The sequence below is a fragment of the Charadrius vociferus genome, unplaced genomic scaffold (genome assembly GCF_000708025.1).
Source record: "Charadrius vociferus isolate BGI_N301 unplaced genomic scaffold, ASM70802v2 scaffold38, whole genome shotgun sequence".
Classification (NCBI taxonomy): Eukaryota; Metazoa; Chordata; class Aves; order Charadriiformes; family Charadriidae; genus Charadrius; species Charadrius vociferus.
In genome coordinates this window covers 3,275,655-3,300,181 of record NW_009650176.1, presented here as the reverse complement: position 1 = coordinate 3,300,181, position 24,527 = coordinate 3,275,655, and the positions used below count along the sequence as shown (strand labels likewise).

Genomic DNA, 24,527 nt, shown 5'->3' with positions numbered 1-24,527 from the left:
TGTGTTTTGGGTTCGATTCCTGTCCGTACTGGTATGATGGCCCGGGTGGAAGCTTAAGGAATGGGTGTCCATCTCATTTTTGGTGCCGTGGGGGCTGTGGGGGGCTGTGGCTCCCACGGCCGGGGCTGACCCAGCGCCCAGGAAAGCCCTTCCGGAGAAACGAGGGGTTTCCCTCCCGGAGAGCTGAATTACCTTCGCACAGAGCCGTCCCCGTTCCCCAGTCGGGCATATTTGCTGGTGGGTCTCTACCTTCCTCGTGTGCCTTCGGTGACACTTGCGGTGGTGGGACCTGGAACCGGCGCCGTGCGGCGTAACTGGGAGCTGATGGGGAGCTGCGTGCTACAGGGTCATGAGCCATTATACAATATAAAGTGTTCTTCAGAATGAGAAAGTCCTAATATTTTGCTGAAGAGAGCAAATTTGTTTGCAGCCCAGTTGCCAAACAGATGAAATATGGGGTATTTTCAAGATGCATTTTTATCTCGTGCATCCGTAAGTGGTGATCCTTTCGTTCGTGGCTTCTAGAAACGATAACAACTGATTTTTAGTTCTTTATTTGTTGCTAATATATATAGAGTACGTGTTGTAAGCAAAGAGAAAACTTACTTCCTTCTTATGTCTTTGTAAGCTGCCGGGTAATTGTGAGGGACATCAACCCTTTTCAACAAAATAAATTCCATGAAAATGTTCTGAAAGCCTAAATGTAGTGAGAAGTTTCTTCTAATGTTTTGGGGTGCTTTTTTTTTTTTTTTTAATTATTTATCAATTTATTTATTTAGCTGTGTAGTCTCTTATGGCCGCGTAAGGAAAATTTTATTGAAAAAAATAAATGCAACTTACGGTTTTTCATCTGTTCCTGATCACGGTAATAGGGACATTGTACTGAAACATCCCTTCACTTTTGATTCTCTTACGTTTTCTCACTATACGTAAAGAGCTTAATATTTCCAACTTAGCGATTTCCCTGGAATAAAATGGACAAGACTATTCTGAAGTAGGATGTTCTACCCCTGGGAGAAAAGCGTCGGCGTGTGTTGTCTCTCCTGCAGGGAATTCGCTTCTCATTCTGAAATTTTTCAGTGCTGGTATTACTTGTGGTAAGATTTGATATTAAAATTTCCTCGTCCATATCTGTTAAAGGGCCATTTGAACATTTATTATTTTATCGTAAAGATAATTTAAGAGAATAAGTACCTTCTGAACATTCATGTGCCTCTTCAACTTTCCTTCCAGAACTGTATTTTATGGGAATTAGAAATAAGTTGAAATTTTGCAATTGCGTCGTCTTTTTTTTTCTTTTTTCTTCAATGGAAAATGTATTTTCTGCATAACAGTGTCTTCTTTCCAAAGAAAAATCATCATCTTTGGTGAGATTTTTTTGTTGTTTTCTTTTTTCTTTTTTTTTTTGTTGTTTGTTTTGGTTTGGGTTTTTTTCTGTTTTGTTTGTTTGTTTTGGGCAATTTTTTGTTTGTTTTTTTTGGTGTTTTGGTTTTTTTTTCCTTCTTTTAATGGAGCTGAATGCCCAGCCCTCCAGCGTGGGCACTGGACTGGCTTCCCTTCCGCCAGGCTGGCGGAATCCACGGGTTTGCCTTGGGAATACTCCGTTCTCATTCGCCTCAGCGCACCCGCTTAGAAACGAAAGAACGAACCCGGCACCTCTGCTTTTGGGCGGGAGAGAAACTAATTGTCGTAAACTGCTTATAAAATGTATTAAATGCGCTTCTCTAGTACGATGCGCGATAATGATCTTAGTCACTGCGTGACTACTTCGTTTCGGAGCTTTGCAAGTAAGGGAAGATGCGAAAGGCCTTCTGTCAAAACCTTGACGCTGTTTTGGTGAATAAATAGCTAATAATTGCGCAGGGAATGGCGATCCCCCCGTGTGGCCCTCGCAGTACTTGCTGTATAAACGTAGGGTTGCAATTACCCCGACAGTTAAAATTGAAATTGATTTTTTTTAGAGAATTAGGTTTGTTTTTTTTTTCCTGTGTATTGCTTGGAGTGCTATGCTGCAGAAGATGACAATGGTCTCCAAATCCAACTAAAGATTAAAAATCAACTTAAGATTAAAATTTAATAATGTTGTTAGCTCTTGCTAAATAGTTAATAGACCGTATTAAAAACACCTACAGTACAAATATTGCCTATAAATAATTAGAAATTTTTATTAGCATTGTAATTAAGAGCGTGCTGGCTGCAAATGATACCTCGCTAAGCGCAAAGAAAATTATGACAAGTAAGCAGATGACTGGTAGGGTACTTTTTTTCCAATATTAAATAGATTTTCCTAAGCAGCAGGGGCTTAAACACTATTTAGCAGGTGGGGATCTGAAGATAAATGCTGTAGCAGAGATGTCTGTGTGTGTAATGCAACGGAGGCTTAAAGGAGCGATACTATGTCAAAGAAGGAAAGGTTTTTTTGTTACCAGGATAGCACTAAAATGAGCATAAATCATTGTTTTATGCAGGGAAACAAGAAGAAAATGTTGATTATCTTATCAAGGACCCTGAACCATTCTGCTCAGCGCCACTTTTGGGGCTCATCATAAGCTAACATGACAACACTTAGCAAGTTTCTTTAATTTTCTTGAACTAAAACTTCAATGCGCTACAGAATCCCATCATATTCATGTTCCATTTGTATTTGCTAAACTTCCTTATTTGTCTGGATTTATTTTTTCCTCCAGCAACCATTCTGCGTTTTTACCAAGCTTTCCCATTTCCCAATTTCACGTGGAAGCAGAGCATTTAACCACCAGACGTGAAACTTTCAGATGTCCTTTCGGATTCTCACCATGCTAATTAAGAAGATAGTCTTCATTAATTATCTCTCTCTTGGGTGTACAAGCAGCCAGACGAGGGGAGAGGGGTCACCAGTGGATGTGGAAGAGATAGTAATCAAATTCATAGAATCACAGAATGGTTTAGGTTGGAAGGGACCTTGAAGACCATCCAGTTCCACCCCCCTGCCATGGGTAGGGACACCTCTCACCAGCCCAGGTTGCCCAAGGCCACATCCAGCCTGGCCTTGAACACCTCCAGGGATGGGGCGTCCGCATCTCTAGCTGCTCCTCTATCTAAAAATCCATATTAAAATACATTTGAAAGTTTAACACTTGTTCCACTGTGGAGACATTCCTGAATGAAAAAGGGCATAACTTAATTCCGATGAGCAACCCAGGGTTTGAACTAGGCACAGAGGCCTATGTGCAACGTCCTTGGCCCCGCCTTGGCTGCCCAAAAAGGGAGGAAGAAACGTGCTAAGCAGAATGGAGTTCGGGACAAGATAAGCCGGGAGAAGAGTAAAACAAGAGACGCGTGGACAGAGGGCTTTAGCCAATCGAGTTGCGGGACGTTGCGCGTGAGCAAGGGAGTTGAACCAATCATAATGTTGTTGCCTATGCATGCTTTTGCTGTAAGCCTATATATACTCTGCGAAAATATTCAATAAAGGAGAACGACCATACTCACATTGAGATTTCATCATTATTCCGGGTCTGATCCCACTCCGACACTCCACATTTGGGGTTTTTTTTCGCATACAAGGTTGCCGTGATCATTTCCTCAAGCATGAAATCCATCTTTTGACTGTTGCAGCCGTATATATTAACTTAAGTTACTCACCAAACGGGTAGATAGACACAGACATGTCATCAAAGCTGTTAGCCAGTTGTAGAAACTGCTTTGTTAGAAGGAAGCGGTGTGTTGACTGGTGGGTTACCTGGAAAGGGCTGGATTCGCTGGATTCGTTGATGTGTTTATGTGAAGGAAGGTAAAGATACGTTTATATATTTGCAAACAATGGACTTCACAGATTATTTAAGTGAGTGAGCAGCTATAAAGGGATGCCGTGAGCAAACCGGAGTTCATCTTCAGCTCTCCTGAGCATTTATGAACCATCTGCAGAACCCGATGGGAAGTGATGGACTGAATTGCAATCTGCAGCCCAGTCTTGAGCAGCCAATTTAAAAAATTCATAATTCTGACCAGCAGTGAAACATCGCTTTGGTTGATGACGTCATTAGGGGAAATAGGACTGAATATGGGCTATTGAATATTTTCTTGCAGGCGGAAGCCCTTTTAACGGTGTCTGTTATGTAGAGTGCTTGTTATACGGTGTTTTGGCAATTAAGGTTTTGAGATTTTTGAGATGATTCCATCTTATTTACATTTCATCGTAGTAAACATTATCTTTGTACAGCCATCGCTTCTATTCTTGTCAGTTTGTTATAAAGTTCTTTTGATGTCGTGGAAGAGCAGCTCGGGTGGCCTTTCCCTTCCACATTCATACCGGTCGCGTATGCTTGAGAACTCCCGTCAGGTACCTTTGCCTCCTGTAAAAAAAATAATGCTCTCGCCCAGACGAAATCAGATATTTTGGAGTTTAGATCTGAACTCCATTCCGTAGGAGAAAAGCAAATTCAGGGAGTGCTTATCTGGCGGAGGGGGAGGGGATTGGACTGTAAATGAGAGGGTTCATAACACACACCAATAACCTACTGCCGATTTGGGTATGGTCTTCGTTACGCGGGCTGGTGTGGAAATCAAGATTTTAAATTGAAAATAACGGCGATCTTAAGGGTAACAATTCCGCCACGCCTCAAAAGAATAGAAGATTCCTCAGTCAGGCTGTGTGTGGCGTAGAATAACCTTGAGAATGGCACAGAAAGGGGACTTTCAAATTTTGTCAAACCATATAAAGAATCATTTATTTTCTGAGTAATTCTGCTGTTTTTTTCCCGACAATTTATTCCTTATTGAAGATCAGCAAAGGTGCGGACGCTATTACCGCAATCAGGCAACAGGTTTTAGCGGATAGTCAGAGGAGGAGGATGGACAAGCAGAAAAGTCAATTACGGGATCGGGACTTCTCGTAGCTGTAGAAGTGGGTTTGAGTTGTTACGACGATACTTTTGTGTGCCAAAAACAAAGATTAAACTTTTTCTGGTCACTTTTTACTTTCTTGATGGTTTGCGAGAGAGATGATTGGCACTGCAATTCTGTTTTTTATGGAAGTTATTGCATTTTATTTTGTTTTGTTTTATTAAGCATCGCAGTATCTGAAAATACCACTCAATGAAATTAAAAGTCGGGTTTAACTGTGATGTTCGGTATAATGATTTTTAAGAGATTTCTTCCCTGAGCAGAGTATCGACTTCCCGAATGCAAATCCTGACATTGTGGGATATTTTTAGCAGTAGTGTTTATTACATTCCAAAGCCTTTAATGCCTGAGCAATTTTATGTGAATATGTTGCAAAATCTTCAGTGAAGATGGTGATAAAGCCATGAAATTGGAAACAGAAACTTTTCAAGATGTCTTCTGTGGGTTTTTTTTGACAGAATTTTGCATACGAATGAATTTAAACAATAAAATGATGTCCACTGCTCTCTAGCAATATTATGTTTGGACAGTGAGTATTATGTTGCCCCGTCTTAAATAACTGATTTGTTTGTATTTTTGGTTTTGCCAGGGGAGTTTTGTTGCGTGCATGACTGCCATTTTAAGGCAAATGGAGGACTATCACTACGCTCATTTAATCAAGACTTTTGGAAAGATGAGGTCAGATGTTGTGGTAAGTTTATCATGTTTGATCTGTCCCTAAGTTAGTTTAGCTTGTGCTTGGTTTTTTCCTGTTACTGTTTGATAAACACACTGGTGAAATGTAAACAAATGTGTTTGACATCACAGATGGAATACAAAAGTAATTCATAAAGTGCTTCCAGATTTACTATGAAAGTAATTAATAAAGCACAATGACTTACCCATTTTCTGAGTTTGCAAAGAACAAAATTAACGTTCCCACCACACACAGGAATAGAGCTCATCCCATCTCCGGGGCTGGTTGATATTTTTAAAAGCAAGCACTGATTGCTTTACAGTAGATTTAAGGCAAGTAGAAGAGAGCATTAGGAAATAGTAGTGCTGAGCCATTACTAAAAATCTGTTTTGTTTAAGGAGGGGGGGGTGGGGGGCGAAAAAAAGCTTTCTTGAGGAAAGAAAATTTCAGCGTTAAATCTTCCAGATGTCCCAATTTCATTTGTTTAAATAGCTTTTACTTACAGCTCCGCTCACTTTAAATTTTATACAAAACGTTTTAACCTTAAAGATGTCCTTAGTTGCTAAATAAGCAATAATAATTGAAATTTGTCTTCTCAGAGTCGTTCGGTACCCTACCTACGCCAACAACACGACTTAATTAGAGCATAATAGAAGAGAGTTTATAGCTAAGGAGATATCTCTCTAATGACCTGAAACTGTCCTTGCCATATGGCAAGTGCGTGCCGCAAAGTAGGGACCAAACTCGTTGGCTGAGACCCGAGAATTAGCAGCTGACCCGAAGCCCCATCAGCTCTATTGCGTTACCCACCCCGGTGCTGGGGATTCTGTCAGCCGCTCTGGGCGGATCTCACCTCTATTTTAATCTTCAGAGCGGCCTTCGTTGAGGTTCCCTTCCTTCTTCCAAACCCAACGTAACAAAACTCAGGGTCTTTGCCTAATTCCTTTACTTTTGGGCTTTCCAGTTTTCCTTTATGTCTTTAATTTTTGTTCTTCTGCTTATAGTCTGTAAGATTTGAGCTCTTTGCCCTCTGCCAGTGCCTCTGTTGCCCAGTTTGTACCTGATCTGGCATCACGGAAGGACGGAGCTTCGGGAGAGGGAAGGCAAAGTCCAACTGCAAAGAACTGGACAAAGGCATCGCTGTACCCAAAGCGATGCTTCCCAGTTAGCCTGCTTCGGGCTCTCGGAGCGCTTCCCTGGATAGTCACTCGCTTTCCCACTAATAATGAAATGTTCCCAGTCTAAATGAGTGAAAATAATGGCTTTAGCATACAGAAAAAACCTGCGGATTGAGGTTAATCAAGCCAAATATTTCTGTACTTTTAAAGTGGTTCAAACCGTTCGGCTCTGGAAAAGGCAAACTAATTACAGGGTTTTGCATGGGAAAAGGTAAAAGCAGTTTTCTCTTAAAACGCGTCATGAAAAAATGCAGAGGGAAAAATACTGGTTGGGAAATCTGTGATTATTCTAATGGCAATAGAAGTATTTATTTTAAAGTCTCGCTTTTTTGGTCTAAATTGTCTGAAAGGTGGTTCTGTAGGTCAGACCTTTCTTGGTGAAAACAAGGGAGCAATTATGTATTTGAAATTTGGCAAGTGGTCTGGTTATAATTGCTTGGTTTAGCAGATGGATTTATGCGCATGCGGTGCACTGGGATACGTGAAGGATCACTTCTTTCTTTTGTCTTCACTCTCTGTGTATTTGTCCCTTTCTGCGCGTTCGTGGGTTGTGTAGCTGAAAGTGTTTTGTACTGTTAAAATCAAATTTTCCATCGGCATGAGCACTATTTGACTCCTTGTTTTCCACTGTTCTGCCACTTGACTACCGTTGGTATGAGCAGATGTGCTAATCCGAACTTGGGCAGTTGCTGTAATACCTTTTGTATCTTTGATTAAAATGTACCTTTTAAATGCTTTAATATAGAATGGTTAGAGTTGGAAGGGACCTTGAAGAGGTTGTTGTTGATTAAATGATAATGTATGTTAATGGCAACTAAAGTACATGGTGAGCTGGTAAAACATTAAATGGGTAATATGGTAATGGTAGAAAATGCTGCCTTAAACTGACTTTACCTTATAAATAGCGTAAATGAAGGTGTGGAGTGTGGAGGTATAATGGCAGCATATTGTTAATCCTGTGATAAAAGGAAACTACAGTGAATAAACTAATTTTTATCTTTTTTTTTTTTTTTTAACCTAAATAAAACTGATCGAGTCATCATTTAGGACAAAAGGATGAGGGTACAATCCCGTTTCTCTGCTTAAGAGAAAAGCTTACATAACCTTTCCAGTGAGAACCAAAGCCAGGAGCTACTGTTCTCCTAAGTGTTTCTTCACAGATGAGATTTCATTGTTAAGTTGAAACCCACATCTTGTTCAGTGTTTTATGTTTCACCGTGAGAATTGATGCCCCCTGAAGCTCTCCCAGGAGCATCGCCTCCTTAACCAGCATCGGTGCTGCCGCTCAAGTTTGCCCGTGTTCCTCCCTTAAAGCTTTTGTTTTCTTCTGTCTTCAGTGGTGGGATGCTACTGAACTGTACTGGGTGCGTATAGTCCTTGGTACTGTATGGTTTGGGTGAAAAAAACACCCTTTCCACCTTTCTATGTTTAACTTTTCGTGCTTTTTTTTTTCTTTTTCTTTTTAGTCTGACAGTTTTTTGAGCCAGCGCTATTTGACTCACCTGTCAGAGCTTAGATCCACGAGTGGTTTCATTCAGACCCGATTTCCCCGCGCAGGGAGGTGATACTACATCTCCTGTTACAGGGGGGTTCGGTTTAATCGCAAAGGCATAAGGAAGCAGCGATTTAGAACTGAAACGAGATTAATTCAAACACAAATGAATAGGGTTTTCTTGAAAAACAAAAAAAAAAAGCAAGAAAAAGGGAGAACTTAAGTGAAGCTGTGGTTGTTTCTTCACCGTCGGAGACACTTAAATCTTTCTTCAGCGTGTGCTTTTGCTCAGGCAGGAGTTATAAGCCACTGCGGTGCTGGAACTGCTAGAGGGAACTTTATGGCCTGTGTTATGTAGGTGTCACTTTTAGATTATTATAATGGTCTTATTTGGCCTCAAAAATATTAGAAAATATGAGGTGGAATGCAATAAAACCAGTCTTGTATCTCTCTGCAGAATACATTGTTTAGGTCCATTAAGGTATTTCTGTTCAAAGAGGAATTTCTCACTGTCAAGCCCACCATCACCCTGAGATGAAACATCATCTGTATCAGTGGGGTTATTTCTGGGACTAACCGATCTCTCTCCCCTTTTTTGCTTGGTAAAATTGATATTTACTTGAGCCGCATGTGGTATTGGTTGACAACAGAATATACGCTGATGTTTTGCTGTGTGGAGTATCACAGAAATATTCCTCCCTAAAGGCCTTCAAGACAACGTCCCGGAGTCAGTGAAGTATGCAGAAAGACAAGCTCTGTAGGGGGTTTTAGATCACAATTCTCTGCACCTCTGTTTTCTTCTCCCCCCTTAATATTTTACACTTCTAGACTTTGGGGTTTCGGGGGAGTATGTGCATTGGTGAGTGTGGGACATCTTTTCATGACAAGAGTTGGCTAACGGTAGATGGAGCGGGTGATTGTATGGCTGAAGCAGACTCGTCTTTGCGGGACGTGAGGTGAGTCACGGGGGACGCCCCGTGGTGGTGAGACCCCGCAGAGACAGCCCACCCACAGCCATCCGCGGTGGTGGAGAGGGACCTTTCCAGAGGTGGCCTGGTAGCAGAGCTCAGCAGAGGTTAAGCTGTTGTCCTGAAAAGCTGTAGCTGAGCGTGTTTGATGTCTGACTGCTGTACCTCAGGACTCAGCAAAGCTGAAATTTTCATCAACTTGGCCTCAAGATTTTTCATAGCAAGTTCCTTCATGTTTTAGCGAGTTATTTTTATTAAGCTTGAGAACTTATTGAAGAACCTCTTTGAAATCCAGGTCATGAAAAATATAAACAGGCATACAGATGTATTGGGGCGTGATGTTCAGCAGTCCAGAGGATCTGGAATTGTCTAAGCCTCCTCTGTCACCATCTGCTCAGTCACAGGGCTGAGCTTACTCTGTTTCTTTCTGTAGTTGGATGGGAATTGTGAAGGGGTCCCATCTATTGTGAATTTTGCTTCCTTGGGATATTATTTGTATTTGTAGTTGGAGAGGGATCAGGAGTTGCAGCCCTTGCTCCTTTAGTACAGGTTTTCATCATTTTTTAATGTTCAGAACAATTTCTTCTGCTTCTAAGGATACTGAAAATAAGCAGGCTCTACAGCAGCACGGCATGGACTGATAACTCCTCTTCCACTCCCACCCATCCCCCCAAAAGACTGGGTTTTCCTTGTAATACGAGGTTCATTCCTATAAAATCATAGAATCCTTTAAGTTGGAAAAGACCTTTAAGATCATCGAATCCAACTGTAAACCATTTGCTTTTCTATAAGAAAGATAAAATGGAAAAGAGAACAATATTAAAAATACATAACAAACAGGTAAGCATCAGGACCTTTTTATTTGGTCAATAATTAGATTAGTTGTTAGAGAGCATTATTTAAAGTACCTGTGTGAAAGTAAGACTATTAAAATGTAAATACCGGTAGATTAAAATGTAGAGCTGAATCAGCAAAGTAGGTCAAATCGTACGTGGCACAACCTCCAGGGTCAGTAACGAACACGAGTCGTCAACAAAGCATAGGAAAATTCATCCACCGTCACATGCGGCTTGATCAGCATCGTGCGCGGAGGCGCAGCAGCCGAAAGTGTAAGGTAGAGTTTGCTGCAAGAAATCGGGAAAGTATACATCTGTGTTCATAAAATATTAAGGGGAAAAAAAAAAAAAAAAAAAAAAGCCCAGTGAGCTCAGATCTGCCCTCTTGGATAGGTGGTGACCCTTCCCATGGTGCCGCTTCCACCACCGTTTGGGTTATTGAGCTGCGGAGCAGCTCAGTAAGAAAATCCCCCAATACCTGTAGCTGTAAAAAAGCACACGCTCGAATAACGTCCTGTGAGGTGCTCGGGCAGCAAAACATGCAACCTGATTATTAGGAATTATGTAACTCTTTCACCAAAATACATGCAAAATGAGCAGTAAAGTATGCAGTTTGATCTCTTAAATGAAGACACATTTTACTGAGCCGCTGGAGTGTGTGTCTGGGGTGAGTTTTGCCTTACGCAACAGTAACATCTCATTAACCACGAGCGGTTCCAAATTTTATCTCAATCCTGTTAATGTCAAAACATCTTTACTGATGTCGTGTTTTTGGCAGTGATTTGGGCAAAACAACAGAAGAGTTATTTCACTAGTATTATACATTTTTTGGTTAAGATGTGTCTTTCGTGGCTGCTGATGCTGGGTTGGCCCTCTTTGGCCTGGGTGTCTCCTCGGGTACCAGGAGCTGGGACGCAAAGCATCCCAAAGCATCCCAAAGCACGACCCTCGTGCTGGCCGTGCGACAGAGCCTGGAAATTCACCTTGCTTCGCCATCTCACCGGTGTGTCCTCAGGATCTCTGCGGCTCCCGGCTTCCCACCGACTGTGAATTTCTGAGCTGGGAAAAACATCTTAACAGAACGACGACTCAAAAGATAAAATGCGACGAAGAGGCTGGCTCTCACACATGAAAAAATACTTATAAGAGCAGTAACTTCATATTTGTTTCTCACTGAAAAGGTTACATAAAAAACAGCCTTAGTTTAAAGTCCCATGAATGTAACATTTTGGGTTTTTTTTTTTTTGTAGGCATTTGACATTTTAAAGATAGACAAGATAAATACCATTACCAAGAAGCTGTAGCAAAGGAAAAAAATATTCTAACCTTGGAATAAAAGTTCATTTTTATCTCTGTGTGAAGTGGATCAAGGACTCTGCATTAAGTTCTTTTTTTCCCCCTTTTATCTTTCTCAGAGCGTTTGATATTACTCAGATTGTTAGATAGCAATTATAGATTCCCAAATTGTAGAAGATGATTTACATTGTAAAGTACACGAGGTTTCTCTTCCAAAGAGATGTTTGTTTATATCTATGTAGAAATAAATTGGTTTATGCTACTAAATTAACTTCGTTCTGGGTCAGGTTTTCTCTGGCAGAAGCAATTACCGCCGCTGCCTTTGGGGAGAGACTCTCTCCTCGTTTCAGGATGGCCAAACCATCGCTGTCGTCTGCCCCGGGTCGGGGGTAAAGTCCCCCACCACGCTTACCTTAATCCAGTTTTGAACTACAGCATATTTATTTTTTTTAATAATTAGACAGTTTTGATTTCAAGCAAGAGAAAATTTCAGGAGGGTATTCACAAGGGGAGGGAAAAACTCATCAACTGACTCCAGGGAGTATTTTTAGTGTAATCGTAAGATTAAAATTAATAGCTTAGTTTTTTCCCTCTTTCCATGTACCAGTGTGCTTCTAACAACTCTCCAACATACGCCAGGCACGTGTCACGCCGTGTACGCTGCAGTACACGCCGCGTAAGAAGGGACTGGGAGACTTGGTCTATGGTATAGAAAAGAAATTAATTTTTTTTTCAGCAGAAACTGCCTTTGGATAACTGGCAAACCAGTGCTTCTTCCTGAGCAGTACCACGGGTTGTTTACGATACAGGATTACTATTGTTATCATTTCTGAAAAGTTTAAATAGAATTACGGCTGGATTTATGTACATCTTATATAAATATGCCTTAGTAGAATTTATGGATGTTGTATATGAATAATGGCTTTTTTATGAAGCGGAACAGTAAGACACGTTTTGAATCTAGTCATTAATAACTGACACTACCGCTTGTGTTGCTTTGATCTAGAAGAGTGGTCTTTCCCAAATATTTTCTCTTCTTTTAGGATTTTCTGATGGAAACATTCATCATGTTCAAGAATCTCATTGGGAAGAACGTCTATCCCTTCGACTGGGTTATAATGAACATGATGCAGAATAAGTAAGTACAGAGGGAAAAGCACTGTAGCTTTCTGAGACGGCTGTTTCATGTTTGATCTGAAACAACGGTGTTGCTTGGAAACAGTAAAACACAATGCGGCAGCTAGGGTGGCTTGGTGGGTTGGTTGGGGTTTTTTTCCCTTCTCTGATGCAAATAATTATTTAACAATTGGCTTTGGAGATCGCAGGGCAGTGGTTTTAGCGGCCCGTTTGGGCGCTCTCGGAGTCCACCACAAAATAAGGGTGGCATCGTTCGGAGGAGCACAGGAACAAACTGCCGATGCAGTAGGGATCTATACATACAATAATTAAATGTATTCCTTTGGGGATTAATGATACGTTTTGCATATGACCTCAAAAACTAGTGGTTATCATACGCTGACATCGAGTTGTGTGTTCTGGAATAGTTTCAGTGGTATTAACAAGAAAGAATCGAAAGGGCATTTTAAACCCAGATTCCGTCAGGCCGGTCATGAGGAGACAGGCTGCAAATGTTTCTAATCCCCCTTTTTTTTTGCTCAATAATCACAGAATTGTCATTATTTAGCGCGCCTCTGTGCAATATTTTACGTCCGTGACATTTATTAAGTGTGTCAAATGCTTTTATGTGTACTGCGATGAAAGTATAAGGAAAAAAACCATTATATTTACTAGTTGCCTGGAGAAATCTCTTCTGTGCTTACTGGTAGCTACCACGGCTATAAAATTGTCAGTGTTTACTTATATAAAAGCCTGAACCACAGTTCCTACTCTTGTTATAAAAATGCACCAAAACTTTAACCTTGGCTTCGGAAGCCTCCTTAATCACCTACTAAAAGCCATTCTTAATAAAGATGAGGAGTTAGGAGATTCAGCTGTCTTTTGAGTTACACCCATTGGCTTTGGACACGTGCTTCTGTGGGGCTACGGCTTGCAAAGCGCCCGCTGTTTTACACGAAGAGCCCGTTGAAATTACCTGATGAGGAAGATCTAAAGCCCATTGGGTTTCTGTTTTTTTTTTTTCTTTTTTTTTTTTTTCTTTTTTGAATTTTGAAAGTGGTTTTGGTTCAGGAACTCCACCTGTCTCGAGAGTGGCGTAGCGGGTGCGTTGGAAACCCTCACGGCGTATGCTACCGTCATCCTTTCCAACAGCAGAACACCTCTGCGCTTGGCGGAATTGTTTAACGAGGTTGCAATACCATCGGGAAGGTCTGTCTGTGGACGCTGTTAATGCCATCTGACCAGTCCCGTGGCAATTACAGTGGTGTGAGCAATACTGCGATGACTCTTCCCCCAGCTGTAAAGAAGACGGGTATTCCTTATATTATCGTGACAATATTGCCAAATGACCTCTCAGTGTTCATTGGGTGGGGATTTGACCTTGATTTTATTTTTTTTAAACTGTGGAATTATTGTCACGGAAATGAAAGAGCAAATGTATAGAAAGAGCATTTCCCTCCCCGCCGTTTTTTCTTTAAAGCACAAAGGGATCCGTACCAGGCAGTTCCTCGCTCCGAAAATTTGGAGTAATACAAAGTCTGATGCAGAGGTCCACAGTTAAGATAGGGGCTTTGATTTTTTCATCGTTAAAAATAGTCTTGTCTTTTTCCCGTGCTGAACATTAAGTCCTGAAGAAGGAGAAATGGGATGTGTTGTTAAGATCTTTGATGCTTACTGAATAACCTCAGTACCCACAGAATATTTGAGTAGTATTTAAAGTAAAAAACAAAAGTCGTTTTTTCACGTCTTTCTGGTGTTGATGAATATCTGCAGAAGTGCTAAAGGGGGTTGTTTGTCTCTAATTTACAAGTTCATTTTCATTACACCAGCTCGTTTGTAAATGCTTCTGAATTGATTTGAGTGCTTTTCGTTTTTCCTGTGGAAGCTAATGTGGTTTTCAAAAACAGAAAGCTGCATTGTGGAATACCTTTTTGTCCATCTGGTCCATTTATTTTCACCCCTGTAAACTTTTATGGAAGAAAACTAGGAAATATTTAAGAACAGTTTCTGTCCTTTAAAGCTACCGTGTCCTCTCCGTAGGAATAACTCGGAACTTGCCGTGTTGTGTCACTCTTGCAAGGCACTTCTTTCTGCACATCGAGTGTTTCTCTGCCATAAGCCAAATTAAGTGAGCTAATTTTTAACTATGTCCGGACTGTTTGTGCGTTCGTTGGTTTCTCTGCATGAAATACATCTGGTAGTGTGAAACAAAGCGGGGAAAAAAAACCCAACTAGCTGGAACTTAGACCTCGAAGCTCCCTCGAAGCAGGGAGACCAGTCCCTTCGGGGGCATCTCTTCCCCTTCATGGCAGAGGCAGCCCAGGCAGCCGGTTTGCTTCTAGAGGGTTAATAGAGGGTTTAAATGTTCTGGCTGAGATGGAGTTGTAGCTAGAGGGGGAAGAGGGACACAGACAAACACATGTGAACAACTGTATTACATGGAATATTTGCAAATCCATAGAATGGTTTGGGTTGGAATGGACCTTAAAGATCATCTAGTCCAAAATCCCCTGCCCTGGGCAGGGACACCTCCCCCCAGCCCAGGTTGCTCCAAGCCCCGTCCAACCTGGCCTTGAACACCTCCAGGGATGGGGCAGCCACAGCTTCTCGGGGCAACCTGCCCCAGGGGCTCACCACCTTCAACGTAAAGAATTTCTCCCTAATATCTAATATAAATCTCCCCTCTTTCAGTTTAAAACTGTGACCCCTCGTCCCATCTCTCCCCTCCCTGATCCAGAGTCCCTCCCCAGCTCTCCTGGAGCCCCTTTAGGCACTGGAAGGGGCTCTGAAGCCTCCCTGGAGCCTTCTCTTCTCCAGGCGGACCCCCCCCAACTCTCCCAGCCTGTCCTCGTGTTTAGTTAAAATTTAGTACTACAGTTCTTTGAACTTTACTCTACTAGTAGCATGCCTACGTACATAAATATATGCACACTCATTAATAGGCACAGAAATCGCTCAGGTTCTGTATACTTTGTCCAGTGTTTTCGGTACAGTGCATCAAAACTTCAGGGTACTCTCTCTCTCCTGTCCCCGCCACGCGCTGAGCCACGCGCAGGATGATGCCCCGCGCTCAGCGTGCCTTTGTTCCCGTGGCACAGATAGTCACGCAGCGTTACCACCTATCGTGCTGGAATGAACACAAAAATCTTCATCTCTAATGAGATAATTGTTTCTTTTTTGTGCGTAGATGTGCCACTTAATACCCTATTTACCGACTTCACTAATTTAATTAAAACCAGTGTGTATTGTTTTAACAAAGCCGTTTGTTAATTAGCAGTCCAAGGTTTTGAATGTTGCTGATTTCATGTAATCCTTTGCTTTGCCACCGAGATGCTCAAGTTGGCGGCGGTTTGCTGACTGCTGCTCAGCCGTGGTGAGACGCAGCGGTCGCCGTGTAGGTCCGTCGTGCAGCGTAAGCTGTCAGAGGGGGTAAAAGAAAATAATAGTCAAACTGATGCTATGGCTTTTCCTTTCACTGTCAAATTTCAGTCCAAATCAGCTGCTGTTTTACAGTAAACAGCAATATCCAAGCAACAGAGGTGGAAAGAAACATTGATGACAGGGTGACAGAGATGAATAATAAACTGTAATGCCTGCGTTTGAAACTGCTCATTCCAGGAGAAGAGCAAGAGGCTGTGCTTAACCCAAAAAGCAGAATGCCGAAAAGGCCAATACCTGCCAGCACAGTACTTCTAGGGGTGGTTGATCGCAAAGAATCATCAAATCACAGAACGGTTTAGGTTGGAAGGGACCTTGAAGATCATCGACTTCCACCCCCCTGCCCTGGGCAGGGACACCTCCCCCCAGCCCAGGTTGCTCCAAGCCCCGTCCAACCTGGCCTTGAACACCTCCAGGGATGGGGCAGCCACAGCTTCTCAGGGCAACCTGCCCCAGGGGCTCACCGCCCTCAGAGGGAAAATTTCTTCCTAATATCTAATCTAAATCTCCCCTCTTCCAGTTTGAAGCCATTCCCCCTCATCCTATCACTCCATGCCCTTGGAAAAAGTCCCTCCCCAGCTCTCCTGGAGCCCCTTTAGGCACTGGAAGGGGCTCTGAGGTCTCCCCTTTTTGTCTTCTCTTCTCCAGGCTGAAGAGCCCCAACTCTCCCAGCCTGTCCTCCCAGCAGAGGGGCTCCAGCCCTCTGCTCATCTCTATGGCCTTCTCTGGCCCCGCTCCACCAGGTCCATGTCTCTCCAATGTTGGGGGCTCCAGAGCTGGAATATCCAAATAGTATTTAATGATTAAGTTTTTATCCATATATTGTCTCAAAGTGGCCATCGCTTTGGGGTAAATCTAAAGAAGAGAGAAGAGAGAGGGGCAGGAAGAGAAGAAATGGCCGGTGATAATTTTGGGAAAATGATCTCCGGAGAGTCTCCCTGAGCCCTGTCACTCTCTAGGGGACGGTGCATGGGACTTGGTTTGCTTGGCACGTGGCGGCGTGTCTGTGGGGCCACCCGGGGTCCCCGCAGCGCGTCCCCTGCCTGCTGCAGTGTCACCGCCTGCCCGCCCCACCGCTCAGCGCCCGTCGCTCACTCCGTGCCCTTTCTCCTGGTTGGACCGGGGTTATGTCCAGGTTAAATTTATAGAGCTTTTCATCTGTTGGGTTTTCTTCTTCAATGGGAATTTTTAAGCCTGGGAAACTCCCGGCAAGTGGTCACTAAATGTATTCGTGATCGCGGGGCCTGAAAATAAGGATGAGCCAAGACAACTTTAAAAGAAAAACGCCCTTTGTAGTTTTAAATATCACTGTTGGAAATTGCTAGTAATTCTGTTTAATAGACTTGGGCACCTTGAAATTACATCCGCTGTGAGGTTTATATCTGTACGTATTTTCGGGAAGAGTTATTCCTATGAAGGTAAAGGCATAATACCACTGGATGAAAAGGAAGTGTTATTATCAGCTGTGTTGACAGCTACCGCGACAGCCGCCGGGTCGCAATCTGCCACATGCTTGATAATGACATTTAGGTCTGATCTTCAGCCACCGCGGTATTTCTGTCCCGCGAGTCTCTGCGATGAACTTCGATAGCTGTGCGGAATCGTTGCAGGGAGTCAAGAGGTTCTCCTGCCTTTCAGGATAGGGATGGGGAGAGCTTCGGAGGCAGAGTCAGCGCTCCAGACATCTCCCGTGGGAAAAGGCACTCGAGGAGGTTTCACTGTAAAAGTAGTTTTAAAAAAAAAAAAAAAAAATAGAGATTTTTGTATTGTTTACATTTTTTCCCTTCTAGATCATGGTTAGAAATGATTCAGAAATGTTTTAGAAATTGTTTATAACTTTTGTCATGAGCTGACAAGCCAAACTTAGGTTCCTCTTAAACGGAGATACGGAGAACATGAAAACAGTTCCTCTCTATGTTTTTGTAAATGAAAATAATTTAGTCTTTGCTCTTACTTTTGGCATTTGAGACAATCGCTTCCTTCGGTAGACCTTATGATATATTAATTTGTAGCTACTACTTTCATCTGCAGCTGTTCCAGTGGAAGCTGAGCTGCCTCTGAAAAATGAATTTGATGTTTTCTGTTCTATTTTTTTTGTGTCTAAGGTCCACATTTACATAAAGTACCTGGTTATTTTGCCTTTTGAAGTCGGAGAAAAAGGGATGAGACGTTTCTCAGGGCCAGTGAGGTTTCTTAGGTATTTTTTTCCCAAGGAAATCTATCTTGCCTTGCGAGGGGAGTCTGGCGGGTGTTACCTGCACCCCACTAGCGCTGCATTGGCTTTGCGGGTGGGTGGAGGTGTGTTTCCTCCTGAAAACCCTGTCCAGAATCTCAATGCATTTTCTGTGTGGAAAAAAAAAAAAAAAAGCAACCCAAAAAAGAAGTCTTGCCAAGAGGAGGAAGAAGGATGAGGGAGATCTGTCTGGTAAACACATACCTTTTTACCGTTGCTGGAGCGGCTCGTAGATGTTTATTTTGGGAGCTTGCAGGGAAACGTAGGCTGTTCTGCTCCGCGGTTGTCATAGCAGTACCTGTCAGATCTATACTGCGCTTTCAGAATTAACCTCAGCCACGTATGTGACTATCCATCACCGGTGCGCAAACACTGAAGTGGTTATGAACTGAAGCAAGTTTTGCGTAACTGTGAACCTTAAAATGTAGTACAGGCTTCAGCCGCCCGAGAGTTATTCTTACTGACAAGTAACCCAAAGCCAAAATAAAATTGGGGTTCGGTTTGTTGGAATTTTGCTTAATTGCAGTATTCTGCTAGGCTCTATACAGGCATATAGAAAGAAAAAGCTAATGTTTTTAATAAATGTATGAAAATAGGCTCTTTGCACTCATGTAATTGACCAGTCAAGTCGCATCTGTCAAATTAGGTGCAAGTACAAAAGCTCTTGTTTAAAACCCGTCTCAAGCTACTGATGGATGGCGGTGTGGTTTTCACAAGAGGGGAAAGCAGTCCGGAAGGATGACAAAGGTTCTGGATAGAAAACTACAGAAAAAGCAGGGACACCGCAGAGTTTTACAGACTCTCGAGTAGTCTCAGACATATGGGGCGAGGGGAGGAGACACAAAATAACTTTGAAATCATTGCTTCGTTTTCCAAAGCCCCTGCATATAACAGTGTTCCAGCCTGCGTTAATACCACGTTCAAAGAGATTATGAGTAGACGTGACTTGAAAGCTCGCACTTATAACTAGGGCACTGATCATTAAAATATTTACTCAATATGTGTTGGTATGGAACATGGTAACTGTTTTACATTTCCAAATAGGATATTGTGATGAAGAAAGTGTTTGAAATGCAATTATATTTTAGGAGGAGAAGGGATGCGTTGTTTCAAGAGGAGCCTGAACGGTAGGAGAAGCTTTGATTAGAAGGAATTGGCACTACTTTTCCTGACTATTCATGCGTTTGCTATAGGGCTCTGGGTTTACTTATTTAGAAAGTTTAAGAGTCCAGACATGCGACTTGAACAACAAAAGAATTTTATCTAGGGCTGGAATGAAATAAGACTTCAAATGGGAGCAATTTTGGTTTTCTTTAGTGTCAAATATTTCTCTGTATAGAAAAACCTCCCTCTATTTACCATGTATAGTATGAGGATAAACATTTTCAAAGCGTGTAACTTCCTTAGGACCTGGTTTTCAAAACTAACTCACGTGCCCAAAAGTTTGGTCTTCATCTGTAAATAAGAGAGATGAATGCACGTTGATAAATTATATAAAAGTACAGTTCTGTACAGGGAGTGAGTTTTTTTTGCTGTCCATAAAATGTTGTTGCATAATGTACTGACCTTTTCAGTAAAGACCTTGCAGGATTTTTGGTTTAGTATTGTACCTGTCAAATTAACTGGACTTGGGAGTAAAATGAATGTACTTGGCTATGTTTAAAATAACACATGGGGTTTTTTTTTACTTACTCAAAAGGCTGAGATTCCTGTTCCTACAGTTTCAGCGGGTGCTCTTTTCTCTTGATGGTTTCCATAGTGGGAGGAAAGGAAGCATCCCCCATAGCCGGTTATTTTATCCCGGCCTTTATGAGTTAGAAACGTTGGGTCTGGTGTCGGTGGTGTGGTGATAATGGTACTGTCGCGAGAACTGATGGACCGTTGGGGTATTGGCAGACCACTGGATGTAACGGATTTGTGTTTCTCCTTTGTTTCTGTAATCTGTGATGACTTGTGCTAGAGAAGTTGGGTACCAGCCTTTGCGCCGGTGAGGCTGCCAGCGCTGGGGGTGTACTGCTGAGGTGTCACAGCTCCCTCCCAGCCCCCCAAAACCAGCTGCTGCTTCTCTGACTCCCTCTCTATTTGTATCATGATTAAGCTCTTCTGGAGTTTAGAGGTGGAATGATGATTTCCAGTACTATAATAGTTACTATTTTGATCATTGTTATATAGTCTAAATTATGGGTTTCACATGTTTGAAGATCATAGAACCATAGAATGGTTTGGGTTGGAAGGGACCTTGCAGACCATCTAGTTCCACCCCCCTGCCCTGGGCAGGGACACCTCCCACCAGCCCAGGTTGCTCCAAGCCCCGTCCAGCCTGGCCTTGAACACCTCCAGGGATGGGGCAGCCACAGCTTCTCGGGGCAACCTGCCCCAGGGGCTCACCACCCTCACCGGGAAAAATTTCTTCCTAATACCTCATCTAAATCTCTCCTCTTTCAGTTTGAAGCCGTTCCCCCTTCTCCTATCACTCCATGCCCTTGTAAAAAGTCCCTCTCCAGCTCTGCTGGAGCCCCTTTAGGCACTGGAGAGCTGCGAATAGGGTGTCCCCGGAGCCTTCTCTTCTCCAGGCTGACCCCCCCCAACTCTCCCAGCCTGTCCTCGCAGCAGAGGGGCTCCAGCCCTCCCAGCATCTCCGGGGCCTCCTCTGGCCCCGCTCCAAGAGGGCCATGTCTTTCCTATGTTGGGGGCTCCAGAGCTGGATGTGTGGGCCTTTTTTGGTGAAGGCGTCCTGCTATGAGGAAGGTGGGCTTGGGCTGGGTGACTGTGTGGAGCATCCGCTGTGGCTCTGCTTCTTCTGTCTTTGATTGTTACGCTTCCCTTGACAAATCTATTTTCCTGTCCCTAAAGCGTGGATGGGATTTGCTCTCCTCCGGGGAAGGTAGATCTCTATACCGTGGCATCTCTGAAGTCAGGTGAAGGCTGCTGCAGGTCTGTGTCATCCTGAACGCACAGGGGAGATGGTGCGTTTAATTATGCTGGGGAAAGAATGATCCTTATTCAGTACTCGCGTCAAAAATATCACCGTGGAGCACTAGACTCATAGGGCCACGTTCATTGCTCAGTAGTTGTTAACGTCTTCTCAAAATATTTCCGATATATTCCGTGACACTTCAACCTTTTATTTGCCACAAGAAAATTACAGTGACTTTAAAGAAAAGAATTGCGTGTTAGGGAACATCTCTTCCTGAACTAGAAAGAAACATGTAGGGATAAAATGATCCCAACTGCTGGTGTTCTTGACTTCACATTTTATATATGAAGGCGAAAAAAGTGAACTAAGGTTTATCTTTAGACTTTTTTTTCTTCTTTTCTTCTGTTACGAGGCCCCTGCTATTTTTGGCTCCGTGCGAAGGTTTAAGCAGCTGGGCAGTCCTGAGGTTCAGACCTGGCAACGGTCCTGTTCGCTAACTGGTTGTCCTGCTTTGAGCGGTGGCAGATTTAATCCCATCAAGACATTTTGAGTGCTATGTGTATCTTATGAAGCTTCAGAACTGCAAAGAGGTGTGTGAATTTAGAATAACGTTTTGTCCAGCGGACTTCCCCTCTTACTGCTGTGGTTTTAGGTACGGGCTGGTCCCTGGGGCTTCACCGGTTGGGGTGGCCGCTAAAGCAAGAGTTTGCCCTGCCGCTCTTTTCCTTGATATATTTTACCAACTCTTAAATATTTGTTCTGCAAACAGGTAATGAGCAATTGAGAGGCACCTCACAGTCTGCCGTTTTCCGAAGCGGCTCAGAAATGGGATGCTTTAAAAGAAAAATAGGGCATACGAGCTCTACGCAACCCAGCGGAAGTAGCAGCTTGGCTCAATGGTTACAAGAAGTAAAAGCAAAATAACGTTGCAAATAGGTTATTCTTCCTCAGTTTCGTGAATCGTGATCCACGGTGTGCTGTGGATGTCTGGTTTCTTCTGTTTTTAACAAGATACTAATAAAGCCAACTAATTATTTGGGATACTTGCACTTTGTTTCCCAGCTTGCATATATACAGTGTTAAGAACTCCTGGGTTTAATATATTATTTTGAAAGAAAGCTACAAGTGGTTATTAGACTATGCGTCATGACAATTCTCTGGTAAGAGTCTAATTGAGATCTGAAGAAGCATTGCCAAATTAATTTCAAATGGAAAAGAATGATTTGGATATTATTTTCCCTCCTAGAATCTAAACCTGGGTTGACATTAAAATACGTTGTGATGATTGTACTCCTGAGCATATTATACCAACCGATATGTTTATCAGTTTGATTTTTATGATGTTTTTTGGTTATCAAATGGTGCAGTTCAAGAAGAATTCAATATATTCTGCAGAGAATAGTGCATAATAATATGTTGTTACATATTTTTGTTTGTCTGGTTTGTGCTCTAATTGTTTCAGGAGTAGCAGAAACCTTTAGCAGATTATATTTTATCAGGTAGATCCTTTAGTGGCAGTGTTCCTTTAATTTAAAATTTTCCGATTCTAAATTTTCTAGTTATAACTGGAAAAACCCTAACTGCAATTTTAAATTTTAAACCGTATTTTAAAATTCTAATGTTCTTTTTCTGCTTTGCTGTATGAACTCCCTCAGAAGACCCTGGTGTGTAGATATTCAAAGTTTAGCTGTATATAAGGTTGAGCGAGGTCAGAGCACGAACGTTTGAATTCACATTATTATATCGGTGTCGGGGTTTGGGATGAAGCTGCATATGAATATTTGCTTTCTCATTTCATGACGCCTTTGGGACCACGCGCCTCACAGCTTTATTCGGCTTTGCCTGGCTCCTCGCATTCGGTTTTGGTGCCAGCTCAGTCTCTCCCCCTGCAGCCCCAAATTCCGTGGGACGTCCCGGAGGAGCGATTGCTCTCTAGGTTCCCACAGGAAAAATTAAGTGTCGGTTGTAAACGTGGCAAAAAACGAGATGGAGAAAATGATAGTGGTGTCCTTTGGTGGTGGGAGTCCGAGGACCGCTTCAGAGCGTCGCGGCTCTCCCTCCTGGCGCGGGGCCGAGGCAGGGCGGGCATCACGCCTGCAGGAGAGCGCCGCGCTGACGGGAGAGGGATGAAGCTAGATGAGCTCTGGTCCCCTCCTCCCCATTCATCACGATGGCCGTCAGCCAGAAAGCGTGGAGCCCTTCCCCGTACGTGCTGTCCTTGCTCTCCCTTCCAGCGGCAGAAGGACCGCACGCCCCCGACGCGGAGTCCCTCCCCGAGACCTCCCTGTGCTGCGCCCCTGAGTTGAGACTTCTGGTGGTCCCCTGTTTGAATGCACCTCCCGATTGTCTTACTTGTGGCAGGAGGGAGAAGGATCCTGCCTTACCGTACAGCAGATGGCCTCGTGATGCGTCCAGCGTATACGCAAGGACGCCTAAACCCACCTCAACGTGCTCTTCCAGTTATTAATGGAAATTCTGGTGCCAACAGGCAGCCTTTACTCCGAGGTATCTGCCTTTCTCCATCCCTTCTGCGTATTTAAGCAACGCCACGCAGTGCAGTCCGCGTCACCCATCCAAATGTGAAATTACGTCGTGTCCCCCCCCCCCCCCTTTTTTTTTTTTTGGCACAAAATGTATGGCACGAACAAGAATGTGCGAATACTTGTTTCTTATAAAAGCGGCAGCATGAAGTAGGTAATTAAATGAAGCTAAAGGTGTTAAATCAAAAAACGTGTTAGCAGGACTCTCTTTTTACGAACAGTAAAAGCTAGTGTCATGTGGTGTCTATTTTTAACACGGAAGGTGTAGCAATTTTCACTTAAAATCTTTAGTTTTCCACGTCAGCTTCATTTACGTTAATACTATTGCACATTTAAAAATATCTCGTGGGTGAAGTACGTGCTACTTTTTCACACTTGAGTTTTATTAATCTTTTCCTCTTCCAGTATTTTAAAGAAAAACCCAATATTTTAGTCTTTGGAAGTAACAAAAAAATGTTTATTTGAATATTATAAATGGAAGTTTAGGCTTAAGTGCTTCTCTTGGCTGTTACTCCGTCATGCAGATTTCTGTAATTAGCTTTGAAACCAGATTGTAAATTCGATGGCTTTGACCATCAATTAGTGACTTTGTTATTTTCAGCACTTAGAGGTGGGGGAGAAAATGGCCTTTTGGCCCATCAGTCGTATTTTAGAAAGCATTTTATTTACTTTTCCAGTAAAATCAGTTCCTCTGCTCCATAGTTCTCCTATTTTCTTTCAATGATAAAAAGTATCAGAACTGTGGAAATTCCTGCCCCTTTCCTTCCTCTGAACAAAGAAGGAAAATCCCGATCCTGTTGATTTTCAGGGGAGTGGGAGGTTGTGCTCTCTGGGAGGTTCCGTCGGGCGCAGGAGTCGCTGTCCCACCACGCGCAGGGATTGTGGGTGCCGGAGCGGCGGTGGGATGCGATGGGCACCGCACGGAGCAAAACCCTTTGCCCTTTCTTCCTGCT

The 24,527-nt window shown here is 42.9% G+C and overlaps 1 protein-coding gene across 1 annotated transcript in view; it reads left to right on the top strand.

Moving 5' to 3' along the window:
• DOCK1 (dedicator of cytokinesis 1) overlaps positions 1–24,527 on the top strand; it is a 304,390-nt gene that overhangs the window by 156,543 nt on the left and 123,320 nt on the right. Inside the window, exons 28-29 of the mRNA XM_009892748.1 lie at positions 5,474–5,575; positions 12,374–12,468. Coding sequence (XP_009891050.1) covers positions 5,474–5,575; positions 12,374–12,468 — 197 coding nt within the window. The remainder of the gene's footprint in view (positions 1–5,473; positions 5,576–12,373; positions 12,469–24,527) is intronic.